Consider the following 23,894-nt stretch of genomic DNA (forward strand, 5'->3'; position numbering starts at 1 on the left):
TATGTAAGTAAAAGTTTCATAGTACCTGAGAGGGTTTCACATCCCATAAACCAAATAAGCACATAGATAATGTTACATAGAATAAATTTGTTTTTTTATATCAAAATGAACCTGTAATCTACGAGTTTAGAAAAAGAAATAATTGAATCAAAGTGCTGCACCATGACATCAACATGGCGCTTGAAGAGTTCAAATAGGATATGCCCATCCCTAGAGTGTAGCGTAATTTGGAAGATAATTAAGCTAAAACACTAATACCTGCCTTGAAACTTGAAAGCTACAATGTCTAAATAGTTAAACTAAGTCTGGGACCGTAAAACTGGGTAAGCAATCTTCTTTATGCACCTCGTGTCTCTGTAACCATTGTATTGCGCCACTTATTCTTACACTGCAGAATTTCTAGGACACCAGTATATGTAAATTTGGCTAGGGATTTTCCTCGTCCGATTGAGTTCCTGTTGGCTCTTGGCTGGGGATGGAATCAACGAAGAACTCGTCTACTACAACAAAGACAAACAAATATAGCAATACCAATTAGCTGAAATTTCAGACAGAAGCATCATGAGCCACTAGTTTTGGTCACTTGATCAATTGAACTACAACTTGTGAGGGAGGGCTAATGCTATTTTTTGGATGGGCGCAAAGTAGAGGGGAAACAAAATAAAGAGAAAAGAGTGCCCATCTTATCAACCCTTTCACTAAGTACCTTGTGATTTGATGGCATCACTGTTACCCTTCCAAACAGAAGGTCAGAAGCATTGGTATATTATGTGGAACAGTTACTATAGATAGGTTAGATCGTAGTCATTAAAAAAAAAAAAAAATCTTATCAACCCGTTCACCTTCAAAGTGGGAAGTAAATGAGAAAACTAACCCGCCCCTACATAAGCTTTTATCCCTCTCTTCCTCTCAACATGCACATCACCTCCATTTCTCAATCCTCTCATTTTTTTCTTCTCATACAGACACAAAATTTCTCTCCATTTTCAGTTCCCTCCCATTTTCTTTCCTCTCACATTCTACCCATCCAAACATGCATAAATTCAGACCTTGTTGCTAATCTGTTCAATGAAGAGTTTGGCAGGATACATGCTTGTGGTAGTGCATAATGAATGGTCAACTATCTTCAAGAATAGTTGACGTTATTTTTTGGAGAAACAAGTAGCAAAGGCAAGAATTCTTAACAAAAACGTGTCAAATTGCTTTGTACATTCATTCTGTTGTTTAATAGAAATCATATGCAAGAATGGAACAGCTCTCACCTAAGTCATCTTGCTCTGGAGAGTCAAGTAGAATATCTGAATCAGAAGGCAAAAAGGGTGAGCCAGTGTCATTTCCAAGAGCTCCTAGATCTGCAAGTAGTATCAGGTAACAATTAACACTGATTACAATGGTTTAAACGGGATTACTACCAGGCATTTAAAACCTTTAAAAAGCCACTAATCATCATAGAGATGTCCTTGACAAGGCCAGAACATTAAAATGGTTGTGGTACAGAAAATCAAGTGATGGATTAGCATTGTAAAACAAGAGCACAAGCCAACATCAAAATTTCCCTTGACCTCATCAAATATAAAGCTTAGATAGAAGCATATAATGTACAGCAAGTCTAAATATCAAGGTAGGACTTCTGACAGACTGACACAAAGGTTTCTGCTTGGCTTAAAATAAAAATAAACATAAAAAGTGTTACAATCTGCATTAATATTTTTTATCATCACCATTCACCACCACCACAGTCATCACTATTACTATAATGGTTGCTGCTGTTATTGTTACTCTACCAAATTCTGTCTGTTATCAAAGGACTGAGAAAGATATGCAGTTAGCAACAAATTAAAATGTTTTAAGCAGAGACACCATATTCCAAAGTGAAATCAGGCATTGCTATACTACCATATAATAATTAGAAAAAGAATGCTCATCACTATAAGCACCATATCTTGCTTATAAATGACCATGGCAATGTGTGGTATCTTTATGGATTCTCCCAAGTTACCTCCCAAGTGTGGTAGATCTGCTGTTAGGTCTGAAAGACTGAAATTCCAAGGAATTTGAGACAAGGATCTGAGAAAATCTCTAGAATTTCCATCTCCATTATCAGTAGGAAGCTGTAATCCTACTGAGCTAGCATCAGATGCAAATGCTGTATCAAGGGCAGATGCATCTACTCCCATCCCAGATATCTCTGCTGCAGTAAAGGGGAAATGACCACTGGAGGCCGCTTGGGTGGGGCTTACAGGCATATCTGGCATTGATGAAATGGCATTACTTGGTGGAGCAGCTGCTGATACATCTGACGCACTGGTTTCCATCACCATACTGCAATAAAGAATGAATGTATAGAAGAACATCATTTGCCAGACCTGTAATATAAGTGTTCTAATGCAATAGCAAGAAAAGTCCCCCCCCCCCAAAAAAAAAAGATAGTATAAAAAAACTAGGTAGGTTTGGAGATATGTTTAATTTCAAAAGACAAACCAACAACTATCTTGTTTTTCAGACTAAAATAAGTGGCAAATTTTAGTAGCATCCCGCGATTCCAAGTTCAATTGGTACTACATATAATTAAACCACATACGGAGGTTCTAGGTTCCAAACAGATTGCCATAACATGATGAGTAGATGGTTACAAGTAATGAAAAGTGTACATGCTCAAGAAAAGAAAATAGATGGTTACTGGTTAGAACCTGCACATCTTGAGCATTGTGCCAGTATCCAGCAAGGCAAATCAGACAACACGACACTAAAGAAGATATAGCAGAAGAAAACAGGACCAATGGATCAATTATGGTTGTTTTTTTGTGGGTTTCGTGATGAACTCAGAATCAAAGAAGGCCTGAAGAACAATGTATTCTTACTCATTTCCAGAATTCATCCGCATTGGATGGAAGTTGCTTGGCGCAGGAACGCCATTGACCACATGGCAGCTTGATATGCCCATTGAATCTACATGAGGAGGTTGACCTGTAGCTGGAACTGGAGGTTGTTGCAGGACAGGATATCCCATGGGTAAATTGTTGACTGCACTGAAAATAAAAGTCACTGAATAACAACAGAATAGACAGCAACCCATGCTTCACAAGTATGTAATATGTAGTATGAACTTTGTGTGACAGTAACTTTTTTTTTTGTATGGCATTATCATCTCCCATTGTATTCTTGGAAGTGATGAAGTCATCCAATATAAGGGTAACTAATATCAGCCTAACATTGACCTCTCCAATATAAGGGTAACTAATGTCAGCCTAACATTGACCTCTCCAATGAGACTGCCATTCAACCCCCAGTGAAGGTTATTATATATCCATGACTCCATTCAAGTCCAACAGTCCAGTATATAACTATATATTTTAAGATGTGAGATAGAAATGCAGAAATGCTTGTGCATTAATATACATCAAATTCAATTATCAATAGAACATCCACAAGCACAGGATAATAATACTAAATACTAAACCATGTCACCAAAATACTACAAGTAATATAAAACAAAAATACTTTTTTGCCAAAAACAAAATAAGAAAAAATTGATTTGGGTTAGATAGAGTTCCAGAAGATTTGTCTTTGATGTTCAAGTACACAGTTACACTGATCATTTAGAAGATAATAATGACTTAAGTTTACCTGGCATGGTATTAATCCCATTTTGCAATGGAGCTAATGGAACCTTAGGGGGTACTGGATATTTCATTAGATGATACTGATTCTCAAGCAAGTGATTGAACAATATGATTTGTTTCTTCAGTTTCAATCTTATGTAGTAGGCCCGAAAAAAATCAGCATTTTCTTCTTCCAACTTTTGCCAAACTGTACATAGAAGTAAAATATATTATGAAAACTACAAATGAAAAGCCCAACATGAAAATTATCTGATCACCTAAAGTGATCACATGATAACAGTATGGTGATAAGACAGCAGAAATAAAAGTATTGCAGCCGAGGCATAGCACATTGACAACCAACCATGAACAACTTCTATACCTAGCAAAATGATACTTACCTAGAGTTGTAAATCCAGGGTCTATCTTTGCACGGCTGAGAAGTGTTTTCACTACTTCATCTCTATTCATATACAACTGCAAACATCTCTCAATCAAGTTTTGAACCTACACCAACAACAATTGTCATAGAAAGTCATATATAAAAGTTCACATAAGCTGTGAAGTTGCAAGAAATAATGGAAAGGAAGGTTAGAGGGAATCTAAAGGAGTGTTCTATCTTACAAGCTCAATATCTTCATGTGAAACTTTCCTGTTTCCGTTGCCAGTTGCAGAAACTGATCCTGAATCTGCAACAGGATTCTCTGTTTTATTGTTCAGTTGGTCATTTTGGGAATCATGTGAGACCTGCGTTGAAGGTTGTTTCTCTTGTGTTTTATGTGAGTCCTGCAAGTTCTTAACACAATGTTTCGACATGTAAAGTAGTTAAATTGGGAAACAGAATGTCTCCACACCAATTATTTGAAAGCAAATTTTGAATGTGCCACCATAAAGCAGAAGAAAAGCAGTAAAGCACCCAATGAATGACAAGATAATTTAATTTAATAATATTGATGAAAACAAGGCCGGAAATATGGTTTCTAGCCAAAATTTAAAATCGACTTCACTAAGCACAATATTCAAGTATATATAATCAAATGTATTTAAAGCAAACTATTTCCATGTAATTTCAAATACTTGAAGATAAGTTTTATAATATATATATATATATATATATATATATGGGCAAGATCTGGTGCGGCTACTGCTTCCTGTGCGGTCGTGCAACTTTGCACCACTATGTATGCACAAATGCACTACCACATGTTCAGAAATGCACCCCTCAGCATCACTTAGTTTGTAAAATGCACCACATCCTAGTGCATTTATGAGCACATGGTGGTGCATTTGTGCATACATAGTGGTGCAAAGCCGCACGGCCACACAGGAAGTAGTAGCCGCATATGAACCAACTTCTATAGAAATTGGTTCATATGCGATGTTGGTCTACCGTGCGGTTGTGGAGACATGTTAGAACGGTAGGATGAGCTCAGATCAGACGGATGGAAATCAATACAGATGAGAAAAAACGCGAGGACAATTTTGTAATTTTGTTGACAATGTATGTTTTGGTGGTGCACTAAATGCTGCTGAGTGGTGCACTTATGAGTGCTCTGTGGTGCACTACCAAAGTGGCTGAAAATCAATTAAAGGGGAAAAAATGCGGTGGCATTTTTGTAATTTTGTGCACCATGTATATTTCGGCACTAAGTGCTAGTGTGTGGTGCACTTATGAGTGAATTGTGGTGAAAACCTTGTTGGGTGGTGCAATACTAAGTACACAACAATTCACTCATAGGTGCACCACATAGATGTGTATATATATATATTATATTATATTTTTTACTCATTTTTGGGCTATAATGTACATGGGCCAAACCATACTAAAGGATTGAATCCAATCAATTAGTTGGTTTAACCCATAGTTTTATAAACCCATATGTTTTCTCTTATTTTTCCAATGTGGGACTCTTAACACAGTTTATTCTAAAACAAGTTTAAGAGGCTAATGAAAGTGATACCAATCGTATTTTTGTTCTTGTGAAAAAACAAAACCAGAATATAAGCATAACCAAATGGCCCCTCAGCAAAGGACAAAGCAGACAATTACTTATGGACATCAAAATAAAGGCAATACAAATATACAACTTTTTGCATGTTGGAGAAGTTAGCGTTTTGAGGTAACAACCTGTGAAGTCTTCATTTTAGCCAAGTGAAAGCACACTAAATATCTCCATGAATCTTCAATAATTCAGAGCAATAAGATGGAAGGAAGGTACTTGCTTTTAAAGGTCCGTGCTTCTAGTAAGACTGAAGACATTAAAAAGTACTTTAACCTGAAAGGAAAAATAAAAATTCCAACAAAGAGTAAGGTAGAGAGAACGCCCAGAACTATTCACCTTTACATTTAAAATTTCAGGAAAAGAACAAGAGTCTGATTTTTGTCTAAGCAAAACATCCTGCAATCTCACTTTAGTAAAACATGCCAAAATAGAAATTTTGACATCAACTTTCAGAAGCATATTTGCATCTCTTTTAAGTAAATCCACTCCTTTGCATCCCATGAGAAATAGAACAAATTTCTGATTCTAAACTGTATTTTATGGCCTTTAAAAACAAGATATCACCTCAATAATTAGCAGGTTATATGTTTGACCAAGTTAATACTAAAAAAAATAAAAATAAAAATAAAAATAAAATAATAATAATAATAATAATAATAACAAACAAACAAACAAACAAGCAAACTTTTGTTCAGAAAAAATGGAAAACAAATGGGTAAAATTGAAACAGCCACATCTACAATGAAATCCACAGAAAACTGAGACTCTATGGTGGTAAAATTTGCATGGCAATTCCTGATTTCACCAAGAATGGTTCTCCATCTCATACTTTTCATATTACATAAATATTCAAAACATCACAATAGGTTTCCCAGCCACATGCTCTTGAAGCAGCAGTCTGGAAGAACAACATCTAATTCCTACATGTTACAATTTGTCAATTTGCAACTCATATATATCTACACACACACATACAGAAGTTAGGCCACCTATAAAGTCATAATGTCATGAACTTTTACAATCATGTCAAAGTTGCATCATTTTTTTTCTTGAAATGTTATGCTAATGCTAAAGCTGTGGGCTAGCAAAGATAGCCAAAAGGGCTCAAGTGCGGTGTTATTTTGCATAATAAAATCTTAAACGGAGTTTTGAAATGTCCATATAGATCTCTCAGACTCTCACAATGTGAACTCATTTATCCATGCTCCTCGACATGTTTATTCATATTATCAAATGGACATGCCCATTGTGCTGTTTTCCTGTTGCTGAAAACAGTCATAAACAGACTCCCCTAATAGGTTATATGTTGAAAATGGGTTTTGCTCTAAGTTAAGAGATTCCGTGATGTCTATATATACCTGAGACTTTCTCCTGGATCAGGCACAGAACAGAAAACACAGCAGAAAAAAACTGTAACCTTTCTACTCTTTCTCCTCCATCAAAGCTACTATAGGCATTAAGTTCATTAAACAGGAAATTAGTTCATCTTTGTTATCAGCTTCAAACAACAAATTGATCAAAGAACAGAGAAGACGCAGCTTAAAAGGGGAATAATTATAAACAGAGAAGACGCAGCTTAAAAGGGGAATAATTATAGCCATTAAAGAAAGATTTATCAACTCCAACAAACAAACCAATAATTTTCAACTTCGGACACAAAATTCCTAACAAGTTACCTATAGAAAACCTCACATCACCATTGTCTGATGTTGGATATTAATGTCAACCATGTCACCCCCCACAAAACTAATTTGAGACACAACGAACTTGCACATCTTGCATTTCAAAAAGAATTATCCAAAACTTGAGGAAAATGCTCAAAATTTTAATTTAAAACAACTACAAAATTTTACAATACAGGAATTGCATTTCCCATGTACGTCTCCTCAATTCGGGATTAGTTGGACACAATAATTACAGTGATAATACGTTCAGTTCACCGGATTCGAGTTACAATGAAATCATCCAAGTACTAGGCTAAATAACAGAATATAATCCATAACTGTAATTCTAAGCTCCATCTAAAAATAAACATCTGCATAAACCCTAATAGCATATATCAGCAGGCCCCTCCAGCTTTTGAATTCAAAAAAAAACAAAAAAAAACAAAAAAAACAAAAAAAAAAAAACAAAAAACAAAGAAAAAATACAAAACAAAACAAAAACTCGTTAAAGATGATACAGAGATGCATACCTTTACTGACCAAAGAGCGAAGAGCAGCGAAGTCGGAAGGACAGAGTGGCGGTGACGTGAAGGTGGCGGCGAGGAGCTGCCGGTGTTGAGCAAACTCAGAAAAAAGGAGGTAAAAGAAGAATTAGGTGAAAACTGAAAAGGGAGATAGAGAGAGAGAAAGGAAACAGAGAGAGAGAGAGAGAAAGAGAGAAAGAGATTTTGCTGCAAACTGCTAAGCAGTATTTAGCAAGAGAGTGAAGGAAGTGGGGAGTAATGGGAACTTGAGTACAATTAAAGGATAATTTAGAGCTCCAACGACTAGTTTACATAACTAATTAGACAATTAGATTGATTTTTAAAAAGTAAAAAATAAATTTAAAAAAGTGTTTATTGTATTGCCTGTATATTAGGACCAAACGAGTTTGAAAAAAATGACACTTATAAATTTAAGAATAAAATTGAAATTAACTCTATTTTTACGGGAAGAATTTGGTGAATGATAAATTGACAATATTTTATGAATATAGTGTGTTTGGTAAATAATCTACTGCATTAACGAATTATGACACTCACCCAAAAAAAAAAAAACAAATTATGACAAAAATTTTGAAAATAATAGTAGATTGTATTTATTCAGTTCAAAAGACTACTATTAATTTAAATTTATATAATTATTTATATTGTTACTAAATTTATATTTATATGATAATTAAAAAAATATTTTAATATTTTAATTTAAAATATATATATTCTATATCTTTAATTTATTCGCGACATAAACGAAGATTTCTCTTGGAATTACAGTATGGTCCCACCTCCACAATAACAATAATAATAATATTTAAAATTAAATTATTATAAAATTTGTATATGAAATATAAAATATTCTAATAATCTATAAAATCCTATATGAGGAAAATGAAGGTTGATACCCTCTAATTACATCCATTTTCTTTCTTCTACTTCTTTTTTTTTTTTTTTTTGGTATATTATATTATAAGAATTTGTATCATAAAATTTTTTTTTTAGAGAAAACCATTATTGCAGTTATATTTTTTTGTTATATATTCTCTTACTATAACCAAACACTATATATATTCTTCTATTTTTTTTTTAACTATAATGTTTATTAAGTCAAGGTAAAAGAGATATCATTGGACATGGGAGGCTAATGGGAGGCTATTGGGAGGCACCAATGAAAGTAACCGAACTTCAATCCTTTCTTGTCTTAGTAAATTATTATCAGCGGTTTATCGAGGGCTACTCGAAGCAGGCAACTCCATTAACAGGCCTACTCAAGAAGGGAAAGACGTGGAATGGTCCGAGCACTGTCAAAGGGCATTGACGATGATGTTGTAGTTAATGGTGAGGTGTAAGAGGATAAAACAGAGAAGAAGTTCCTCGAGTTCCGTGTTCTCAAGGATGGTAAATTGGAATAGAATCAAGTATTGGCATTTAGGAGGTTAAGAGATAAAAGTTACAAGATTCACTTAAAGCAAAAAGAAAGCATGAGATAATAGGTGAACAAAGGCAAGGGAAATAAGCAAAGGAAAACAAGGAGACGGATGTCCTATCTAGGTCTCGTGTTTGACATTTCTACGGGGTTCTAGGCAATGTGACTCGGACTCAATCAAGGGAGCCCACTGCACCATCACCGAGTGGTGTCACACTCAGACTCCGAAGTCCTCATTCGCTTGGGGCATTTTGTCGAACATGTGGTCTACCACTCCTCCCGGGCTTCATCCTCTCGGATCAAGAGCGGGGATGTGGTTGATTCGGACTCATATAGATCCACTATCGCGCAATCTATACTTCCCCTAACTTTGCTACCTATTGAGGCCTTAAATAGGCACAAATCAAAATGAACCTCAACCACACATAACACAAGAAACCTAATCAACATTTCCTAGAATCAATGGAAGAATTGCATCAAATCAAAAGACAATCACTAGATTGGAACATCCAATCCTCAATCTACACTAGCCAATCATAAAAGCAAAACAAAACAAAACAAAATCATCAATCAAATTTAATTGGAATTGCAATTGAGATTAAAGGAATTGACAAGGTAGAATAGAGATTACCAATTCTTCAATCTAGATCTTACAATCTTCAATCTCTTCTTCAATAGTAAAACCTAAATCTAACTCTTAATTGGGAGAAAAAAAAACTAATCTAATGTGTGAGGAATGAATAGGGAAATGTTAGATAGTTTTCTCAGCCAAAAAAACTCTTTAAATACTTATTTTTTTTGCACCCAGGTCCGATCCACGAGTTGTCCGCGTGTGGACCGTAGGCGTGGACCGGCATTGGAATTTTTCCACGCCATGTCCACACGTGGACCCAAAATCAACTTTTGTTGTCTTCTTCTAGGTTGTAGCTATTGAAGTTGTGGTTCCATAGCAACTTGAATCACCTCAATTGGACACTCCTAACTCCGGTCATGCTCAATTCCACGCCTTCATCATTTTGATTTTTGTCACGCGTTTACATTATCCTCCCGACCAAATTGCCATTTGGAGCACTTTTCCTTATTAAACAATGCCTTAATCAACGCTTATTAGATTACTAGTTTTTCTTATGCGCGATGCGCAAAAAATAGGTGCCCAATATTAGTATTTTGTATTAAAATTTTAAATTTATTTAAATTTTAATATAGTAAATAATAATAATAATAATAATAACAATAATAAATTATGTATAATTAGATATTTATATTTAAAAAAAATAACTAACATACAACTCTAATATTTAATGTGTAGATATTATTATTATTATTGAAGAAGATAAGAAAATATATGGTGGATGCATGTGCATAGTAACAATAGTGGAAAAGATAACGGAAGTTATAAAGGTAGGGGTATATTTGTCCAAAATATTATGTAGTATAACTTTTATAACATAATGTACAAAAAAACTTAACGAAAAAAACGGACATAAATGAGGGGTATAACATTCATTCACATTTATATTAGATTATTAGGAAGCTTTGATCACATTCATGCATTGTTTAAATTCAATAACCCATATTAGACCACAGTTCTCACCTCAAGTAGTTCAAATTGGCCATTGAACTGATGAACACAAAAATGCAATCAGGTCAGTAAACTCAAAAAATGTGTAATTAGATCCCTCAAGTAGCCAAATATGCTCAATTGTACCAAATAGCATGTTGATACCATCCTCAACAAGTTACCATGCCACGTGGCACCTACATGGATATTAAATTAAACATATCTTTTAATTATATTTTAAATTAAACATTATTACTTTTATTATTAGTCTCCTCAAATCCTCAAATTAAGGGTTTTTTTTTTCAAAATCTCTAGAACATGCATTGACGTTTGTGTTATTTACTTGCTTCTAATTGTGGTTTAATAACAACTTGATAGAGTAAAAGATTTATTGGCACAAGACGCCAATTTTAAGAAAGGATTTGAATTTTATCATGTATGGTCCATTCTTAAAGACTTAGAGAAATCTAGAGCTACCTCGAGCAGAGAACCAAGTATTGAAAGTCGAAAGTGAAATTCTGACATTGAAGAATCAAAGTCACAAGCTGATGCCAAAGACCTTGTAGTTTAGTGGCATTCGGTGTCTCGGTTAACACTTTCACATAGATGATGGGAGTGGGTTCGAGTGGAGGCAACTGTTGACTCTTTGTACTTCATTAGGTTGAGAAAGTAGTTATGATTTGCTGATAAGTCAATAGGCTTATCATATTTTTGTGTTAATTTAAACAATGATTTCAAAATGCAAGGCTTGAACAATGAACATCCTATGGGTGTAAGGGAAAAAAAACAGCAAATTGAAGAATGTCATCAATTTTTTGCAAAAGTCACATCACAAAATGAAAAGATCAAAGTATTGTTCCAACAAAGTTAAGCTCAACTCCAAAAAAAAAAATTATTAACTTCAATTGTTAAAAGCTCAAACTGAAGCAAAGAGAGTCAATGTGACATAATTCCAAGAAGAGAGCAAAATCATGAGCATAGATGTATATTCCATTACTGATCCAATAAGGCGTGAGTATAAACACACAACTAAGAATTCATGGAAAGGGAGCTAATCGTCAACCATTTGGAGGAGTATAATCAAGTAGCAAGTTTAATCAATATTTTGATAATTTGAGAGAAAATAGGGGTGACTTTGAGGATTTTTGAATTTAAGTATGTTTAAAGTAATTTTGGATATAATCATTTTAATTTTGTTAAAATTATGCTTTATGTAGTTTAGTTTTTATTTAAATTCTATTCAATATTAGTCTTGTTTTAATTGTCATGATTAGATCTTTCAAATGATATAATTTATGTTTAATAATCTAAAATTTATGTATAAGTATTTAACAAAAAAAAAAATATAAATACCTAAAAAACAAAATAAATAATACAAAAGGAATTAACGCGGGGGAACAAAAATAAAAATAATAATAAAAATAGCGTAGGTAAACAATGTTGTGCCATATTTGGTGCAACACTATATATTCACGATCGGCAAAAATTTGCCATACACATTGGAAACAGAATTTGGCGTTTCTTTTTGTCATTTTATCGGTTTGTAACGCCCATTGGAGATGGTCTTATAAAAATTATAAAGTTCAAAATTCAACACTACTTTAGTAATGGCAACAAATTATTGTGTGAACCATGGTCCACATAGTGTTGTGTTGACCATAACAAAATATACATTTTTAATATATTAAATGTACATTATTTGTGTACTGAATGTACATTATACAATATAATGTACATTTAGTACATAAATAATGTACATTCCCTTAATACAATGTACATTTTTAATATACTAAAAGTACATTATTTTTATATTAGATGTACATTATTTGATAGTGTGGTCCACACAATAATAATTGAGTAATGGCGGGGTAAGGGGTAAAGCCTGTTTTGATAGTTCTACCTGAAATGTCATACACAAGTTCATAAAATAAAATTACTACATAGCATACTACTAGTTTGACTTAAACATAATTGTAACTCTATTTATTAAATAATAATAATAATAATAATAATAATAATAATAATAATAATAATAAGAAAATAAATACATCTTCAAACATAACATTTTCATTTTAAAGTAATTCATAATACTACCACAAAATGCCATACAAAAGTTCATAAAAATAAAATTACTCCACGTACTCTTTTCTCTAAAAGTTTTGTTGAAATTTCAAAGTTTACACAGTTCTACATTGATGTAAGATTTTAATGTCAAACTTATTGTATCATCTCCTCTAAGTCAAATGATTAGGTTTGACTTGGTGCTTAGTTTGCACGAAGAAAAAATCGTTGGTGTCAACTTATTCCTTTTAGGAAAAATGTTAGTTTATCTTAAATAATATTATGTATTTTATTTATGATAAATATTATAAATTTATACATTAATTTGATTAATTTTAGCACTCAGCGTTGGAGTTTATTAACTCCAATCCTAACATATCTGCATATTTTAGGATATATTACATTGAAAATCATATATTTATAGAATATATTACATTGGAATATATATACACAGACAAACAAATTAAAACTAATACTATAAATATATAAATTAATTTAAAATTATTATGATTAGTTTATTTTGAAAAAAAATCCCTAACAATCAAAATCAATTTAAAAATTTAATAAATATCAATTAAATATATTAATCATATTTATAATATTATGAAAAAATTATAATTATATAAGATTTATTATACAATTATATATATAGACACATTATTATTTGTTTTTTTTGAGTACACACATTAAAAATAATACTATAAATATATAAATTAGTTTAAATTTATTATGATTAGCTATTTTGGAAGAATATTCTAAGTAATCAAAATCAGTTTTAAATGTCAGTAAATATCAATTTAATAAATATATTAACCATACTCTATAATATTAATTAAGTTTGACTTAATTTAATTTATTAAATAATATTAACTTTAATTAAAATTATTTCGCATCAGTTATAACAAAAAAATGTTGAGGGAAGTAGGACGCAAATTTTATTGTTTTTGACAACAAAAAAAATTAAATTGAATTAAGGAGAGAGATAATGGTAGAGCATTAGTAGTACAAAAATCCCAATCAAGGGGCATAGGAAATGGACAGGAGTTTTGTAAATTTGTAAAGTAAGCCCAAATTGTTTATTGTTTTGACATGAATTTGTTCCCTAGACTTGTGACTTGCATAAATGCTGCAAAGTCATGTTCACAACTTCACACTCATTGTGGTCCCACTTTTAAGATCCTCTTGTCAATTAAACAGATCCTCTGATCATGAGCTCAGACTCTTATTTTAGTATTTTACTCCTAATCATAACTACTTTATGCATCTCCAACCATTCTCTCTTATTTTTCCATTTTATGGGTCTAACTTCACCACATGACCATATAATTTATTTCCTTATTTTATCTCAAATCCTTCTTCTTTTCTCTCATTTTTGCAGACCCTACACTCATACACATTTATCTATTATTTTATTCACTTTTCTATAATTAATAGCTTCAACTTTATCATTATAATTTTTAATTTTGATTTTAAATAAAAATAAATTTAAATAACGAAATAAATTATTTTTTTATTTTATAAAATTAATTTCATAAATTTAATTCAAGCAATTAACACCATATTAAAATTTTCATTCAAAATCGTCAACGAATAGTGGTAGTGGTGATGTGGTGGTAGTAGTGGTGATGGTGGTGATTTGGTGGCAATAATAATAATCTGAAAATTAGAAACGAGATGAGAGAGAATATAAATAAGGGAAAATGAATGATGCAAAAAATGTCTTCCGACTAAAAATATAAGAAGACATTTTATATCAAATGGACATTTTTTTCTGTTAGACCAGAATAAATATTTTTATTTGACTTTATTTTCCTTGAATATCCAAACACAAGGAAAGTTCGAAAAATGACTTCCGAAAGACTTTCCGAGTTTACAAACAAACCTTAGTGAAAATTGTAACAAAGAATCAAATATGACAATACAAAAAGAGTTATAAGATTAAATATGATAGTGCTTGACAAGTAGCAACTAATTGATAGTTGATTATTAATTAAAATAACCTTACACTTCTTACATTTAAGAATTTACTATACAAATCATTTTATCAATTAATCAAGCAGGCAAGTATTAGTTACTACTCTTAATAAAGAATACAATTACACTAGCAAAACTCTTTACTAACAAACCAACAAAAAATGTTTTAACAAAAACATGGAAAAAGTGCTTCTGCACAGACAACATCTAGATTTTCTTCATCATTCTTTCTGTTGTTTCTCAGAACTGTAATTTTTTTATTTTTTTTTTTTTGATGGAAAAAACAGAAAAGGAAAATTCACACAATACAGAGTGAAGATATTGCTAGTACTTTTTGTTAGATTCCATTAACTCTAAGTGACCTTGATGTTGTGTCTTTCCAAAACCTTCTGTCCATTTTCAGCCCACCATTTTTCAGCCTGCTCTCCAGAGAAAACTTTCCTACTGTAAAGAAGCAAAAAAATCCCTTCACCAAACAGGGCATTCAAAGAACTTCATTCTTTACAATATATATTTCTTGAGATGCAAGAAAATCTAAAGGCTCATTCTGTATACTGGAATCACACTAGGCCAGAATCCATAGGTGGACTTTCTAAAGGACTCGAGAACTGAATTTTTATTCTTTAATCAACGTTAATTTGATCCGAAAGAAAATAAAATTCCATTCGCATACTGAAGGAAGAAAATTGGTATGGTATGGGGGTAATCCCAGCCAAGATGGCTAAGGATACAGACTTGTAACCACACGGTCACGAATTCGAATCTCAACCTTCTTGGTTTGAGCTGGTTAGCTATGACCTATGGGCAACCTAGGCTGGTTTATCTTCTTGTGGTTCTTTGCTGGCTAGGGTCACAAGGCGGGATTTACCCAATGCACACCCCTCAGGTAGTGGGTGCGGGTTTCCCCAAAAAATGGTATGGTATGGAATGGAGAATCAATGTTTCCATAGCATGAACATATCAAACATGAGGAGTTTGAAGGTTAAAATCACAATTATGCTCTGATCCAACTCATCTGCGAGAAATGGAGCATTAAAATGTGCCTATCTTCGCAGAACTAAATATGATAAATCTTGCCATGTATCTGGGACACAGTGTCAATATGGAATAAACGATTTAAGATTGAAAGGCCTCGTATAAACTGCTAGAGAAGGCATTAAGTGCAATGCAGTAGTTGTTGTTCAACTTAAAAGTGATGCAGAGAAATACCTGAAACGAAGTCTCTTTAGTTGATTGCCACCTCCAGGCAATGGAAAAATGGTAATGTATATGCCTGGTTCAGCTTGTATCATTCTCTCCGAGTTCTGTTGAACCTTCACTCGATTAGATGAGGGCGGGACATTTGTACTGTCACTGGAGTCACTTGTGGGCGAGGTTGTGCTATTAGTCACAATGCTTTCACGAGAAGGTTGACTAGGATCATTTGAAGGCTGTTGAGCAATAGAGTCTAACATGCTACGGGCAATATGGCCATCTGGCCCCGTTTCAGACATCTTTTTCAGCTGCCAGAAGATTTGGATCATATGGACCGTTAAACACTAATAGTTAGGTAACAGCACACATTATTAGGCTGTTATGGGAAGGAGTGAGACCAAGTCTTACCCGCTTAAATAATTTCTATGCAAATAATGGAAGGATGGCCAATATTTTGATAAAGGGAAAAGATTAAGGATGAATGACTAAACTTCTTTTGGATATGCCCAACAATGAATTATATCTGGAGTATTTACATAATTCTTCAAGGTATTTATTGAGCATTTATAATTCAAGGTATTGTATTGTAAACTTAAGTACAATACAGGGAAGAAATCTAATTTGTTCTTATTCTGGTGCAGATAATTGAAGCATGTGTTCCGTCTCAACTAAAAGCCTAAGCTGATAGTTGGATTGCACATTTGTGCGAGCCAGTTCCTTTTGACAGGGCTCCAAGCAACACGTGGGCCATAGTCTCTTTCTTTCAAGAGAGATTCGGACCCATAACCTTTGGCATGGGATTGGCTTTGATACAGAAACTGAAGCATGTGCTCTGTCTCAACTAAAAGCCTAAGCTGATAGTTGGATGGCACATTTATGTTTATATAGTATATATGCTCCACACATATAGTGGAGTTGAGAAGAATAAATGTCCAACCTGTGCATAGAGAGATTTAATGACTTCTTTTGCAGCTTGGCTTTTCTCGGACTCTTCAGCTGCTTTAGCCGTAGCCTCTTTTACTTGCATTGTTTTTCTCTCGAGTTCTGCTTCAAGAAACTGAGATTTGCTTGCAAGCTCTTCCACCTATAAACAATTTCAACGCAATTCCTAGTAAGCAAATTAATTATAATAGTGTTCATTAATCGCCTCAACCAAACAGACTATACCCTTTTTTTTTTGCATACACATATCAAGATTTAGTGTTTCTCATCAATGCTAACTGTGATTACCATAGACCTTTAGCCCATATGTAAAAGCCCCCTTGACCACTAACTCATGCTATTGCACAACTAATAGCTAGTTTTCTGTCCAAAATTTCCATACTAAAAGAGAATGTTAGTATAGAGAATGTTAACTGAAGGTGTTGCACAAGAAACTTAACAAGAAAAACAAAGTCGATCTAGTAGAGAAATTACAATTGTTGTATACTTTAAATAAATTTAATTAAAGTGAGTAGTTTCTATGGAACATTCTTGATTGTTTTCCTCCAGCTCCTAAAACAAGAAGCTTCCCGATATCTCATAGAATATATATTAAAAAAATACTTGATAACAAAAGAAAAGGAATTTTGGACGAGTTAATACCAGCTGAGGTTCTCCAATTATAGTGGCACCGCTACGTTTAGTCCTAAACTTTCAATTTAACCACCAATGGCCCTTCAACCTTCTAATTTAACTATCTATGATCCTTCAACTTTCAAGCTAACCACCCATGGTCCTTCAACTTTCAAATTTTTAACCATCCTTAGTCCTAATTTTTCCCTTACTTAAACTAACGAAAGGACCATGGGTGGTTAAATTTGAAAGTTGAAGGACCACAGGTGGTTAAATTGAAAGTTTAGGACAAAACATGACAGTGCTACTATACTCGAAGGACCCTAGCTAGTATTAACTCAATCTTGGACGCATGTATGAGGAAATTGAAAAGGAAAAAAAAAAAGCAGGCGCATTCAAAAAGCTCACCTGTGCCCTTAAACATTTGATCTCCTGACTCAATGTTGCTTCATTTTGCTTTGACGGATCATGAACTTCTTCATTTGTTTGAGCAAAAAAAGATAAAGATGGCATTCCAGTTCGCAAGAGACTTGCCTTTCTTAGAGTAGGATATGTTGCCTGAAGGGAACCAAGAATGGGAACCGAGAGAGAACTCTTTGAAGAGACATGTGGACTAGCCGGGGACTGAAGCAGGGAATTATATCCTCTTTGAACATTTTCACTAAGGAAAGTAAATATATTGCCTTCATGTTTTTCATCTTTTACGTTGAGGTTGGGACTTCTTCCTTCAGTTAGGTTGAAGGAATTAATAGAAGTGAGTCTGTCAGAACAGAGATGTTGTCGTTGAAGTCCAGTATTATCCAGCAACTTGCCAAACTTAGTTTGTGAAGTTACACTTTCAAATTTTGCGATATCAGTAACAGATCCAGGTGTCACGGGCTTCTGTAACTTGTTAAAACAATCATCACAGACACGATATGGCTTATTCATACTTGGGGCTAAAGAAGCTTTAAGAGATTTTCTGATACTACAAGTTGAGCAAACAACAAGGCCACAATTGTAGCAATTATGACGTTTTCGTATGAAATTAAAAGGATTGTGACAGACCGAACACATTGAATTATCAACGCTAGATACCCCTTTATGAAGACAGATAGCAGCAGTTAGATTTGACCCGCATACAACACTCTTCACCTGCTTATCTTTAAAGAATTCTACGAGGGTGGGTGTACACTGATCACAAGTATCGCCATGACCAAGTTGCCCATAGTTACCCTTTCCCCAGGTATAGACTTCTGATTTTGAAGTCAAAACAGCAGTATGATGTAAACCGCAAGAAATTTCCCGTACAATGCTGTTGGCAATTTTACCTTCGACACAAATTGGAGATGTCCCGTCGGTTAGGGGACTTCCCAATTGTCCATTCTCACCACTACCCATTGTATATACACGCCCAAAGGTGCTTAGAGCGGTTGTGGTGCTATGCCCACAGGCCACCTGGGTGAAAGTTTTATCAGCCAAAGCAGCTATACTCTCTGGAACTAGTCTGGCTTCTTTATCGCCATGTCCTAGCTTGCCTTTCTCTCCATCGCCCCAGGTGAATAGCTTTCCAGATTCAGAACAATCAGAATGTCCAGAATCGGTGGGTGTACTCATTATTTTGACAACTGCAGCTGTGTGCCAAATACCACAAAAAACTCTCAGTGTTTGTAATCCACTCAAAGCCTCCACTTCTCGTGGAATACTAGTTCCACAGCGGTTTCCATGGCCTAAGGCACCAAAGCTTCCATCTCCGAATGTAAACAACAAGCCTGTAGTTGTTATAAGGGCCGTATGCCAAAGCCCACAAGAGACAAAACGCACTTGGAAGCATTCAATGGGACCGCTTACTTTCTTAGGGATCCAATGACTGACTGCACTTTTGTGTCCAAGCAGACCACAGTTATAAACACCATCACCAAAAGTATATAAATCTCCGGAGATGGTAACCGCACAAGTATGATGTTCACCACATGCTACCATCTCGACATTCATGCCACTAAGAGATTCAATAAGCGTAGGTTGGCGAATATCTGCCTCAATCCCATGCCCCAACCTCCCACCAGCTTCCTCACCCCAAACTGAATACCTCGCCTCGTTTTGTGAGTAATACTGCATGCCTATAACCACAAGCAATACTATGAACATCAAGTACTACGGTTGACTCTAGTGCCCTTGGGCAATGAGCATCGATTCTCAGGTTAGATAATGAACTGGCTCTGCTCAAGCCACCACCCAGCACTCCAGCTCCAGTGCCTTCACCCCAAATGAAGACATCACCTAGGCTTACAAAGTCTTCACGACAAGAACCATGGCTTGATGAACTTAAAGCACTAGATAAACTTACTCTAGATGCATCAGCTACAGAATTTCGGGCATTTGGGCTTTCAACATCGGAAGGCAGTGTATGATTTGGGCTAACAGGATGGGAAGTAGTGTCAACAAATGTATGAGTTTTGGAAGATGCAGTGTAGGAAACAATATCAGCAAATGCTTTTCCCAATCCGCCTTGAGTAAGAGACTTGCTTCGTTGCGTGTCCTCTTGATCCTGTTCCAGTGAAGCATTTACGATTATTTTTTTATTTTTTTGGGGGAGGGGTAGAGTTGCTTGGAAGGAGAGGAAGAGGGTAAAATTCGAAACTTTTATGACAATTCTCCTACAAAATTGTAGGTGGAAAGTAAATTACTTACAGATGATAATCTTGAAAATGGAAAGACTTTTTGACCATGTGAACTACCAAAAAACACACCTTCAGTTATGCATTAAATTTTTACCTTGTGGTAGCTTCCATGTGAGATTAGTGCTTTCAGACCAGTAAGCCAAACCTCAGCTTCATCCTTGTCCTTGCATATCTATCCAGAATTTGCATGAGACTAAGGTAAGAGCTGATATAGATAGACATGTTGATTATCATCAGAGTGAAGCACAACTAATTAGTTAGGAAACTCATAAGAAACACACCAAATCCAATGATCTATCATTATATATGAGAGAAAATGACTGGTATTCCTTCTCGGGCCGAGGATACCGTTGGAATATTGCCTGAAAAAGGGAAAAAATTATGTGTCACTCGGATGATCAACTGCTCAATTTGTAAATACTCTATAGGTGGCAGTGAAATATGTATGCATACACATTTAGAAGCTCAATGCCAGACAACTAGTAAACTTAACAAAGCTCTTCATGATATTGACCTTTACAAGACCATTCATAGAGCAACAAAGCCCTTTGGATTATTAATCTAGAAACTACTTGCCATCTTTATCAAACCAATGAAAGTTACCTGCCAACCCAAAATCTACATAGGTCCCATCTTTCTATTAAATGGCACATGTTTTTTTTTTTTTTTTACTTTTTCATTTTTTTAAAGATAGAAGTATTTCCATTCTTCACTTCAAATTCATTATTTTTTATGTTAACTCTATAATGGCAGAGAAACTAAGTACATTAGTCAATCACTCAATCCCAAATAATCTGTGATTAAAGCTATTTGTATTGGGTGACAATAGCCCCGATGCACGATCCTTCCCAATTGTGCACTCCAAGAACAATAAAGAGAAAGAAAAAAGGAGTTATAGGGGTGGGGACAGCCAAGAGAGAAATTACAGGTAAAAAAAAGAACTAATTTGTTGCCAGGAAGTTAGGGTATATAATTGTTGGGATGCCTCAAAACATTAGGACAAAAAATAATTCAAATGAACAAAAAAAAAAAAAAGAGATTGAGGATGCATTTGTCCATCAGAATGTTACTTTAGAAAATCTTAAGGAGTTGAGATATATATTAAAATAGATCAAACTCACAGTTCGCTGCCCAGGAATTATCCTTGAAACACGATTCAGTTCTAGCTGTTTCTCTTCTTTGCCATAATACCATAGCAATGCAGACTCATCCTGAAATTGTTTTAATAAGAACCAAAACAACGATCGTTTTCCCAGTAGAGTAACTGAACTGGTAATTTAAGTCAAACATTTTTAAGGAAACTAATGAGGCAGAAAAGATTCAATATATTTGAAATTTATACTAGCTCAAATATGCAGAGTGTGGAATTTTTTCCAGGTTAAACTCCAGATACATGAAGCAACCCCAATAAAAAGGTTGTATCTGCCACATCTACCACTGCAGTTAGCACTAAAGCAATTAAGCAAAGCACATGAACAATAGTGCATGGAGTAATTGATTTGTTATTAATAAAGACTAAACGAAACTTGTTCCTTACACCACCATCACCCAATCCTCACCTTAGAACAAAGAATGGGTAATGAGCATATAGCCAACATTTGCCATATATTATATCAACGGCTAAATTAGCCCCAAGGATATGGATTAGTTTCCCTAAACACGAACCATTCATCAGAATTCAAAGGAATCATTGATTCTGTCCCTGAAATTAAGAGCCTTACGTGATAGTTTAAAGTTCACAAGGGCAAATGAGCACAGTAGCCAAATAGAAAAATACAAGAGACTTAACACTGTTCCAAATAATGATCAATGTTGCTCCCTAAATGAAACCACTCAATCTCAAAGTAACACATAAATGATATGACACGCAACAAGAGAATGCTATGGTAACTCAAATATCCCAACTTTTATCAAAATCTGGCACAATTTTATAATATTCATCAATTGAAACCTACCGTTATGAGGCATTACAAGGAAAACACACAACATACAACATATTCAGAGAATAGAAGTTCTAAATGCATTTGATCCACTGTGACAAAATAAAGCCATTCGTTTAAATTGAATACATAACACATTCCATGCAATTCGCAAATTTAATTATGCCAAAACGGAAATAAATATAGAAATAAAATAAATAGTGTTTAGATTGACAACATGGGAAATATCTCACAGAAGAAAGTCGAAATGGACAGAACTTTGGTTTTCCTCTGCGCCCATACTTCAACAGGAATGCCCCTTTTTTCAATGCTGTAATAGCCTTCAAGAAACATGGCCAATATGGAAAAAAACCAAGACAAAACGTAATCTCATTAACTATTATTCTACAGTAGCATTTACCTTAAACTTACATTAAGGGATTTGCAAAGTATACCTGGTCGATATCCCTGTCGGCAATACTAGGCCTTTGAAAACCAGCCATTCAAGTGACAATATTGACACAAAACCCATTTGAACAACAATAGGACAAGGTTCTCCCCCTACTTCTCTGCCCCATATACTAACTACACCCACAATAACTGATTACTTCAAGAGACTACACTCTAACTCCACCTTCAATATCCTTATTTCTTTATCTATCCCATTGTTTAATTCAGGAAACCAAATCCCAAATTTGTGAACTTTCCCCTAAATCATCAAACACAGAGAACCCTCAATGCAAAATGCGACTCGAAGGACATGTAAAACGCCCAAGCTCTTGACCAGCTCAAAACCACTCATAACAGAAAACAATAATGAAAACCTAAACCTTAATTTGCATGCATTACATTGAGTCTTGGAACTTACATAAATAATTCAACCCCATAAATCCTGTTAGAAGGGATTGCATTTAGCCCTATTTATCGAAATCAAACATTTGCCAAAATCTGGGAATCAAGAGTCCCTTTAAACAGATTGAAATGCACAAAATCAAAACTTTTTTGGAGAAAAAAAAAAAACAAACAAACAAAACAATTTCGTTCGTAAATTGAAGCTTTTTGTAAAATTCAAAAAGGGTTTTTGAAAATGATTGGGGAATTACCAAATTTTCAAAAGATGAAATTCTTTTTGCATGCGTCCCTTAACGTGCAAAATTCGTTTATACGTATAAAATACTCATGAAATTCTCTGTTTTTTACTTTTTTCCTTTCTCTCTCATCAATTTGCTTTTTCTTTTTCTTCTTTTAGTACCCCTTGTATTCCGCAAAGCCATGCCCTATGTTCCAGCACTGGCATTTCACCATTGTGATGTTTGGTTTTGAGCAGTAGTATTGTAATTAGGTGAATCAAATCTGTAATTGTAATTGTAATAATTGGTTAATCATCTAATTAAAAGTTGTAATTTGACAATTAGGCCTAATGAGAACTAAAAAATGTTAGTGTAATTGTTTGTTGAAATAAATGGTTTATATTATTTTGATTTTAGTATTTTTATTATTTTTCTTATTTTACCCTTTAATATATCTTCTTTTTTTTTTTTACAGAAGTGACAACAAGAGTGCATGGATCACACCAATTAATAGGGTTTTGTGTTGCAAAAATTATGCTTGGTGTGAGGATGTTCTCTCTAAAACTGCTATTGCACCAGTTAATTCAACATTTCTACCACAAAATATAGTCATTCCTTGAAATACTTATTTTTATGAAAATTTTGATAATCTTGCATTGATATATGTCAG

General features: G+C 34.1%; 1 protein-coding gene and 1 pseudogene across 3 annotated transcripts; both read right to left on the reverse strand.

Moving 5' to 3' along the window:
• Positions 1–4: 4 nt before the first annotated feature.
• Positions 5–8,046, reverse strand: LOC116013577. Of its 3 annotated transcripts, none has more exons than XM_031253410.1 (9): positions 7,800–8,046; positions 5,731–5,878; positions 4,227–4,397; positions 4,004–4,109; positions 3,628–3,810; positions 2,862–3,024; positions 2,000–2,322; positions 1,263–1,352; positions 5–497 (listed from the first exon to the last, which is right to left on the reverse strand). In XM_031253410.1, exons 2-9 carry the CDS (start codon positions 5,743–5,745, stop codon positions 427–429), a joined length of 1,122 nt encoding a protein of 373 aa, XP_031109270.1. In that variant the 5' UTR covers positions 5,746–5,878; positions 7,800–8,046; the 3' UTR covers positions 5–426. The 3 variants fall into 3 exon arrangements, with proteins under 3 accessions (XP_031109270.1, XP_031109269.1, XP_031109271.1); XM_031253409.1 differs by having other exon boundaries at positions 5–500; XM_031253411.1 differs by having other exon boundaries at positions 5–500; positions 4,227–4,388; positions 7,800–8,045.
• Positions 8,047–14,836: 6,790 nt separating this feature from the next.
• LOC116011716 lies at positions 14,837–23,414 on the reverse strand (annotated as a pseudogene).
• Positions 23,415–23,894: the final 480 nt, after the last annotated feature.

Source organism: Ipomoea triloba, chromosome 3 (genome assembly GCF_003576645.1).
Source record: "Ipomoea triloba cultivar NCNSP0323 chromosome 3, ASM357664v1".
Lineage (NCBI taxonomy): Eukaryota > Viridiplantae > Streptophyta > Magnoliopsida > Solanales > Convolvulaceae > Ipomoea > Ipomoea triloba.